Source organism: Lonchura striata, chromosome 5 (genome assembly GCF_046129695.1).
Source record: "Lonchura striata isolate bLonStr1 chromosome 5, bLonStr1.mat, whole genome shotgun sequence".
Lineage (NCBI taxonomy): Eukaryota > Metazoa > Chordata > Aves > Passeriformes > Estrildidae > Lonchura > Lonchura striata.
The window spans coordinates 23,891,746-23,900,652 of record NC_134607.1 but is presented as its reverse complement, the minus strand read 5'-3'; the positions used below and the strand labels follow the sequence as shown (position 1 = coordinate 23,900,652).

Genomic DNA, 8,907 nt, shown 5'->3' with positions numbered 1-8,907 from the left:
CTTTTCACCCAGGCAACCAGACGGGACAGGAGGACATAGTCGCAGGCTGCATCGGGGGAGGTTCAGGCTGGACATTAGCAGGAATTTTTTCACAGAGAGTGCTTAGACACTGTTATGGGCTGCCCAGGGCGCTGGTGGAGTCACGGTCCCTGGGGGTGTTAAGGAGAGACTGGATGTGGCACCGCTGCTGACACGGCGGCGTTCGGCACACACCATCTCAGAGGGCTCCTAACCTGGCTCAGTGACTTAAATAAACTAAACTGCCCAAATCGCTCCTTGTTCTTACAGATATCCTTGTTGTTTTAAAGAAATAATACCTAGAACTAGGCCCCTAAGGGGTTTTAAGTCCGAAAAGCATTAACATGCAGGACAGTAGGCTGGGGCCGGGCGGGGCGGCACAGCACAGGCGCTCCGCGGCCACCCCAGCGCCCCGAGGCCCCGCGCGGCGGCCGGCAGGGAGGCAGCCAATCAGACGCGCCGAGCGGCGCGCCCCGTCCAATGGGCGCGGAGGGGGCGGGACTTCCGCGCCGGTTGCCATGAGAAGCGCGGCTCTTCCTTAGCAACGGCGCCGGGCGCGGCGGCCGCGCAGGTGAGGCCGGCCCGGAGCCCGCGGTGCCGCTCAGCGCCGCTGGCCCAGCGCTTCCTCCGCGGGGCTGCTGCGGCCGTGCGGGCCGCTCGGGCCTCCTGCCGCTGCCTCGTGCCGCGGGCACGCCCCGGGCTGCGGGTGGGTATTGAAGTGGCTCCCGGGGGTGGCGCCGGCCAGGCGGGGGTTCTGTCCTGCGGAGGTCGGGTTCACTGCTGTGGTTTGCCTTTGTCGGCCCCCGTGTGACGGCTGGTGGTCTGGTGCTTTAGCCATGACCCCCCCCGTGTACGTGGCATAATTGATTGGTGTGTCGCCTAACACCGTGTTGAATTCGTTTTCCTTTTAATACGAGCTCACCCTTGCTCCCCTGGGTAGGAGAGGAAGATGCTTTGCGGTGGGTGAAGGAACCAGAGGGAGGACGGCGGTGAAATGCTCTGAATCTCTCAGTTAGTGCTGTGCCTCTGCGTTGTAGAGGCAGGCTGGTAATGAGGCTCTGAGGCACGTCCAGCGTTTTCCCATATGGCCCTCCCCAGCTGACAAATGCTCGGGGATCTGAGGAGCAATTGCACAAACGAGACCAAGATGTTCCTGTTAAACATTTCCGTCCAGACGAGTACGCAGATTCTGTGCCTAAAATACTCGTATCCTTCTCTTGTCATGTGCAGTTTGAAACTTGCAGATAATAGTGTCCTGGGAAAATCCTTTTGGAATTAAACAGGAGTGGTAGCAGCTGATAGATTGTTCTCTTGTCCTCTTCTGAAAGCTGTACCTTGGCTCAGCTCTTCCCTCAAGCTCCACTGGTGCTTCTGGGAAGCACTGTGCTCCTCACTTATGGAAAAAAATATGGTTTAATAATTTGTTTGCATTAAAGGTTTATGAGCTAAGACTCAGGGGGGTGTGAAGGTGCTGTTGGGGAAATGGCAAGTGAGTGAGATAGCATGATATTCTCGTAACAGTTTAATTTGCCTTTTGTTTTAATTGAAAGCCATTTGTCTCTTGCCCGTGTTTGTTTTTGTTGGAGCAGTGTCCTCTAGGCCAAGGAGCGACTCCTGCTGAAGAGAGGAACACAGAGCCCTGTTCCTCTCAGCTGGCTGTGCTGCAGCACTTTGCTGAACTCCAGGTAGCCCCTCTGCCCTCCTTCCTGGAGTCTCTGTGGAAGGACCATGGAGGAAGCTGAGGAGGAAAAAAAGGACGAGGCTGATTATAAAAGGCTTCACAGTTTTCCTCTGATTAGGGTATGGAGGGAGATGGATTACACATCTACCAATGTCAGAGATATGAAAATCTGCCTTCATTCTTACTGTCCTTCTCCTGCTGCGTAGCTACTGTGAGAACATGTGTACTGCTGGTCCTGTGACCTCTCCTGGGGAAATCTAATAGCTCCGGTGTTCCCCATGACAGCCAGAGGAAGCCTGGGCCAAAGTGATCCATCGAACTGATTGAGAGCACACTGCTTTGGAGCCCTCTCCTGTGATTTGGATGCAGCTTGCTTTTTGTCTGGAGCTGATGCAAAAGATCTTGCTAGCCAGCCATATAGCAGCAGCAGAAGAAAAGGCTGTGTAATTTAGATTTCTTTGTTAGTCATATAGCAATAATTAAGGACTCTGGTGGAAACAGTATTCGTGTGTTTTCCCTTTATCTTATAGCAGAAAAACTGGCAAATGTCTTGATTTCCTTCTTTAAGCTGTGCTTACCCAGTGCTAGTTTTCATGTAGGTAGGGAAGAATTCCTCATTGGCTGGAGGAATACTTCACTTATAGCCTTTTCAGATTTACTACATCTAAGCCCCTGATAGAGCCAATGCAGAAGTTAGAGCAATTTACTGTTGTCTTGTGTGCAGTTCTTATTTTTCTGCTTAGTTGTCTTGTCTGTTTGCCCTTTGCAGCACTCGGACATGCCGGAGGAGATGCGTATAGAGACCATGGAGCTGTGTGTCACAGCGTGTGAGAAGCATGCCACCAACAATGAGGTACCAGCCACCTCCCAAAACGGGCAGCCTGCTGATACTGCAGCTCAGGGAACCTGCAGGAGCAGGGATAAGGGTGTAGGGCAGAGCAGAGCCAGGTCCTGACCTCCTATTACTCTCTGCACTGAGCTAGGGTAGAAGGAGGCAAGGAGCTTGGCTAGATCTCAGATTCAGTTCCTTTGGTCTGCAAGATCTATAATAGCACTTTGCAGAGATTAGTAGTGGTGCTGGCTCCCAGACCTTACCTTCTTGCTTATCCTGCCTTCTTGAGACATGCTTCTACTCTGTTTATAAAATGCCTTGTGTCCTGAGGGCTTGGTTCAGAACTGCACGGAGTTTCTTGTTTTGGGGATGAGTACATGAAAGTACACATTTTGTATTCCCTCTTGGCTTTAGGACCGATGATCAAGGGAAAACATACCTTGCTTCAATGAGCCCCGCCTGTCACTGAAAAATCTTCCTCTCACCTTTTTTAGGATCAAGCAGGGTGTGATCTGGGAGAAGCAAGCCTTTTAAGAGTCAGCCTACTTTCAGTGTTTTGGTAATTAGCTGGAGAAAAAAAAAATGGACTCCTGTAAAAATAGCTGCAGCTTAGTGACCTGAATCTGCTCTCATGGTCACTGAAACCAATATAACTCCAGCAGCATCTGAAGCAGAACTCTTATTTCAGACTGTGTGAACAACAGAAGTGATGCAGTTCTTTCATTTTTCCTAGCTGCTGGGCTGGAGGCTGCTGAGACCAGTTCTACCCTTGGGTTTACCTCTGGGGAGCACCCAATTCCTCAGGTTCAGATGCTGTACCTGTTGCCTATGGTTTGAGTAGACTTAAAGGGAGGAGAAGATTAGGGGGATGTTTGCATAAAACCTCTCTGGTTGCTTTGTCTCACCCTATGCTGTCTTCCTTAACATTCTCTAGAGCGCTGCCAAGATGATCAAAGAGACGATGGACAAGAAATTTGGGTCCTCCTGGCATGTGGTGATTGGGGAAGGTTTTGGCTTTGAGATCACTCACGAGGTGAAGAACCTGCTGTACATGTTCTTTGGTGGCAGTCTGGCTGTGTGTGTCTGGAAGTGCTCCTGACCCCTGGCTGGGCTCCAGACTTGCTGAATACAAGGGATTTCTTCCTGCTTTTGACAAGTTTTGTATGATCTGGAGGTGGGGCTTTATTTTTAATACTTAAATACTTAAATGTCAAGACTTCTTTTTTTCATACTGACGTAACAGTTCTGTGGGAAACATTAAGTTGATGCGTGTGTGTGTATAAACTTGCTAAAGTGTCCTGTCCTTGCTTGTGGGATTTCTCATCTGTCTGTGGCTCTTTCCTTGGTGTTTGAGCTGGAGCAGGAGGGAAGTGAGGAATAGGTAATCTCACAACACACTGCAGAGCAGTGCTAGCAGGAGAGAGTGAAACCAAAAAGGGGCCATCTAGCTCTATGGTTTTTTTAACTCCCCTTTATTCCACATAGTTTTCCTCTCTCCTCTGCTTTCTCTGCTACCATGCAGTATGGCTCTGATCAGCACCTGTCTTTCCTCTCTGGATGCTGCTTATACATTCTTCCTTTCTCCTAAGATGTCTGTGCAGACCTGACAGCACCAAGGGTCTCCCTTCAGGCTGTCTGTGGAGGTGTGAGCCACAGGGAAGCAGTCCCGGCATGCCCTTCCCTGCTGTTTTGGGAGGGTACAACAGCTGAGCTGCCTGGGTGTAGGAGGTTGCTATGCAAACTGCCCCCTCCTTTCTCACCCACAGCACACTGAGACAGCATGAAAACACAGGCGGCTGACGATGCCTGGGGAGTGGGTGAGAGCTCTTTTTAAGGCTCAGATGCCTCCCTGTCAGTTCCTGGGGGTGTTGCAAGTGCTGTGTACTTTCAGCATCTTGTTTGGAGGCTGACAGAGAAAGGAGGCTCCATGTGAAATATAACTTGGCCATTAGAAACCTAATGTCTTTCTGGACTTGCATTCTTTTAGCCTGATTTTTTTAAAGCTGTTGGTGTTGGAGGATCGAATGAGCGTAACTATGTTACGTGTATGGCTTATTTATAAAACCTGGGAAACTGTGTTTTTACAATAAAAGTTTAGTAAAATGTCTTTGTGTGCATTTATGTAGGCAAAGTAGTTCAAGAAACATGGAAATAAGTAAGTCATGGTGTAGCACAAGCAGAGGCCAGTGACAGAGTTCTGTCCTGCTGGTTTCCTGTGTGACTCTCCTCTCCCTGTTCAGTTCCTTTTACCAGTGCTAGCCACTGTGGTGAGGAGGGTTGCCAGGCCCATGGTGCTGCTGGCCACATCCCTGTGTCCAGGCAGCTGTCTAAGCAGTAGCAGCAAGGGAATGTAACTGTGTCTGCTGCCTGAAAAGTGTGCCTCAGCTCTGACTCTTGGAGTCTCATATTGTAGCTTTCTTAGTTTTCAGATTTTCTCTCGTAATGTTGCCAGCTGACACCTCTAGTCCATAGTTAAGTCTGAAGGATCTTTCTGCATTAATGCCTGTGGTGGCTCAACCTTGTTCCTTTTTCTGAACCTCAGGTGTTATGCTAGAGATGTCCTTTCTCAATTTCATTGTGTCAGGGAGCCAGGAATTGGAGTAATATGAAGACAACTAAGAATTAGTTCAAATTTGGACCACCTGTGCTTGGCTGGACCAGGGTAGGTTGGTACCATGATTCCTGCCCCATGATCAGGATTACTGTGCTGTGTGGAAAAGCCCAGATCCTCTGAGCTGTCTCATTGTGCAGTAATTCTGTGTCCCTCCAGCTGGCTGCCTTTATGTGAAGATAGTGCTATTGAAAACACTTTCTGCAGCTGGCAGGTGGAAAAGATTATTTCATCTTCTGCAACTTTCTGTCTCTTCTAAATTCAGAGCAAGAGGTAAAGTCTTTGAAATGCCCCATGCTGGAGTGGGGTGATCCCATCAGCCATACCACAGTCACTTTTGTGCCTCTTTCACACTAATGAATAATTAACTGCTCTGTGCATATGCACAGGCACTGGTCATGGGCATCTCTGCAGGGTCGTGGTGACCTGCAGATGGCCACTGGGAGCTGCTGACATCAGCACACAGTCTCTTGGACTTGCTGCTTGTTTATCTTCTTGGCCACCAGCTGACCAAAGCTAATGTCTCGGTGACCTGCAGTGGCAACAAGGGAAGGGTGAGTGGTCCCCAGTCTTCTCAAAGCCTGAGTGTGCAAACAGATTGAGGTGCAGCAAGTCAGCTCCTACACTGCCATTCTCACCAGGTAAGCGCAAGGTGGCTCACAGGAGAGTGGCAGTCTATTTTTATTCACAAGGATAAAAGCTTTCCTACAGGAAGTCACCTTGAGGCAAACCTTTGTTGGCTGGTTTGCATTCCTGTCATTGGCATTTTACCTGAAAGCACAAGCCTCAGCCTCCCAAAGCGTGGCTGTGTGTCAGAGCCCCTGCCCTGAGGTGAGCGTTCAGTCAGATCCGTTGTCCTGCCTGTTGCAAGTTGACCCATGCTTTGCTGGCCCCTGTGTGTTAGAAAAAAGACTTTCACCCTCCTTTTGCTGTGGAGCTGGAACAGCTTTGGGCATAGCTGTAATTTTCAGAGGAGTAAGGTTTATGGATCAGAGATGGAACCTTGTCCTGTGTTTTCCCACAAGAGACCCATCTGTGGCTGATGAACCTGCTGGATTCAGTCCAAAGGAGGCCACTAAGATGATCAGAGGGCTGAAGCACACATCTGAAGCATGTGATGAACACATGCTGAGGGAGTTGGAGTTCTTCAGCCTGGGGAAGAGAAGGCTCTGGAGAGACCTTATACCAGTACCTAAAGGATGTCAACAGGAAAGCTGGAGAGGGACATTTTGGCACGGTCTGTTGTGATACGACAAGGGTTAGAGGTTTTAAATTAAAGAGGTTTGTTCTAGTTTGGATATAGGGAAGGGAAGAAGTCTTTTAGAATGAGGGTGGTGAAACACTGGAACACATTGCCTAGAGAGTGGGGCGTGCCCCACCCCTGGATGAAGGCTCTGAGCAATACAATCTAGTTCAAGGTACCCCATGTCATTGCAAGGACATTGGACTGGGTGACCCCTAAAGGTCCCTTCCAACCCAAACGATGATTCTATGAGACTGGGGCCTGTAAGGCCTTTCTACTATTCACTATAAAACTGCTGTCAGCTGCAGGAGGATTTTTCCTTAGGGATTTTCAGTGGAAAGCTGGAAAAGTTGGCAACAGTTTGCTCGCTATTGTGTTTTCTTCTCATTTCTTGCCCCCCTGCATATTGCTGCCATTACCCATCAAAGCATCAGGCTGAGTCAGATGTAGAAAATGAGATGAAAAACGCAGGGTGATGGATGGGTGGCAGCCAAAATGACTCTTTCTATCCACCCGTCCCCTAAAGCTGCAATAGTAGCTCAGAGGCTGTGCCTCATGACTTCATCCCTCCCTGCTGAGGGGAGATGGGAACATCATTATCAGCTGCCGATGAGTCTTGATTTGGAGCCAGCAGTGAAAATGTCCTCGGATGTGGGGCTCCTCCTCCGCCCCAAGGGTGATTTGAACCTGCTGGGAAGATGGAGGAAGAGCTGGAGGGAGGAGATGAGAAGAAAGAGGTGTAAATTCAACCCTGTCTCTATGATGATGTCATGGCAACAAGTCAGGTGATCAGGGCACACTTTGAAGGTCTCCAGCCCTTCTCTGTTACTGCAGGCTCATGTCTGACTCGCTGAAAAATCTTTTGGTTAATATTTAATGCCAGCATTGAAGTGCTAAGGGTGGCAAATGCCTCACCTAAGCCCCCTGCCTTTGCTTTCCAATGGGATGCTAAATCAGGGTGAGGAGGTAGGATTGCAGATTTCATTATCTGGGAATGGGACTAACAGTCACTAGGGTGGCTTCAGCCCATAGAGTCCCTGTGCCCACCTGACTGCAGGACATGAGAAGGAGGTTTCTATCCCCTCCAGCCCCATTTGGAGCTGGTTTGGGGCACTGGAATGAGGAGGTCTCCCTCTCTTCAGGGCTGGCTCTGGAATAATGAAACCTGTGGCTCTGCTCCGGGAGCTGAGCCCAACTCTTTTGATGCGATCAGTTAGTATACGGAGTTGGTGTTTTGGTTGGACGGTTGCTGTTTTTCTGAGCCATGACCTAATGATCCCATGTTCCAGCTACAGCCCCTCCTAGGGGCCTTCTGTGTGAAACGTGTGTCCGGACTGAATTCAGCAAACTTCCCGGAGCAAGACGCTGTGTTCCCCCACCCAGGGAAGCCATCTGCTCCCCTCCACCAGCTCCTTCTGCGGGGCTTGGTGCTCGCCAGCCGGGCTGGAAACTCTCCTCCTCCTCGCTTGCCCCGGCTCTCCTCGGCCCTGTTGCTAGCAGAAGGCTCGGAGCGCGGGGCTGGCTGAATCTGGGGCGGTGATGGTGTCAGCCGGAGGCGGTTTCCAGGCAACTGTCGCGCCTGGGACACGCGAGCCAAGAACACCGGGGACAGCGCGTTCCCTGCGCGCCGCCTGCGAGGGGACCGAGGCACACACGGGAGGAGAGGGCAGCGCAGGGATGGCAGCAGAGGAGGGGGTCTCCAGCATAGCCCCTCCTGCCACTGATCATCATGCCCTCCCTGGCTGGGAGTGAGCATTTCCAAGCTGGCTGCTGGTGCATCTCACGACAAGGAAAAACTACATGATGTATGCGATTTCACATGCCTTCTGCATCCTTTGGAAGGGCAAAGAGAAAATAAACACTGTGCCAGACTGTACCACAGTCCCCAGACTTATTGCAGGTGCTCCTGTGCTTGTCTGTCCCTTATCAAATACAAAGCTCCATCCCTACAAGTCATGGACCATTTTTGTGCACACATCCCAGCTCTGTCCCCCTGGGTGTCACTGCAAAAGTGAATTTCTTGCAAAAAGAAATGCTCTTCCCTAGTCCTCCCCAGTACTTGGTGGGTCCTACTATCCCTCTGTGCTAATGCCCAAGGTAGTATCCCCACTCTTGCCTGCCTGCCTCCCCTACCTGCTTTAGAGGCCCTGGGAACATCCTTGCCCCTGAAACTCACTGGCGTGGTAGCCCTTCCTTACACTGCCAGCCTGGCATTTCCCCTCGCACCCATGTCAATGCTGACATCCCCTTTGTTTTATCCAGTCTGAGTGACTTTTGAAAGGGGGCTTGAGTACAACTGATTTTCAACGGGTCAGGGAGGGTGATAAAATTGATATGGCTGAGCAACGGAAAGAAAATTCTGGATTCTGAGAGTACAGCTATGATGAACATGGTGAATGGGGCTACATAGTGCTTGGCAGGGTGTGTGCTGCAGATGGGCAGGACCATTTGAATGTTCTGTATTCAAGGAAATGTTCTGCAGCCCTGTGCAGGTGACAGCACAGAAAGACAGGACAGTTGGG

At 50.4% G+C, this 8,907-nt stretch overlaps 1 protein-coding gene across 2 annotated transcripts; it reads left to right on the top strand.

Annotated features, from left to right (window-relative positions):
• Nucleotides 1-537: 537 nt before the first annotated feature.
• DNAL4 (dynein axonemal light chain 4) lies at nucleotides 538-4,638 on the top strand. Of its 2 annotated transcripts, none has more exons than XM_021553933.2 (4): nucleotides 538-589; nucleotides 1,608-1,818; nucleotides 2,469-2,552; nucleotides 3,466-4,638. In XM_021553933.2, the coding sequence occupies exons 2-4, from the start codon at nucleotides 1,747-1,749 to the stop codon at nucleotides 3,628-3,630; spliced, it is 321 nt and encodes a 106-aa protein (XP_021409608.1). In that variant the 5' UTR covers nucleotides 538-589; nucleotides 1,608-1,746; the 3' UTR covers nucleotides 3,631-4,638. The 2 variants fall into 2 exon arrangements, with proteins under 2 accessions (XP_021409608.1, XP_021409607.1); XM_021553932.2 differs by lacking the exon at nucleotides 538-589 and adding an exon at nucleotides 670-724.
• Nucleotides 4,639-8,907: the final 4,269 nt, after the last annotated feature.

Coding starts and splice junctions, on each gene's coding strand:
- DNAL4 (XM_021553933.2), top strand. CDS start 1,747: ATGGAGGAAGCTGAGGAGGAAAAAAAGGACGAGGCTGATTATAAAAGG. Junction 1,819..2,468: donor ACAGTTTTCCTCTGATTAGG/GTATGGAGGGAG, acceptor TGCCCTTTGCAG/CACTCGGACATGCCGGAGGA. Junction 2,553..3,465: donor AGCATGCCACCAACAATGAG/GTACCAGCCACC, acceptor AACATTCTCTAG/AGCGCTGCCAAGATGATCAA.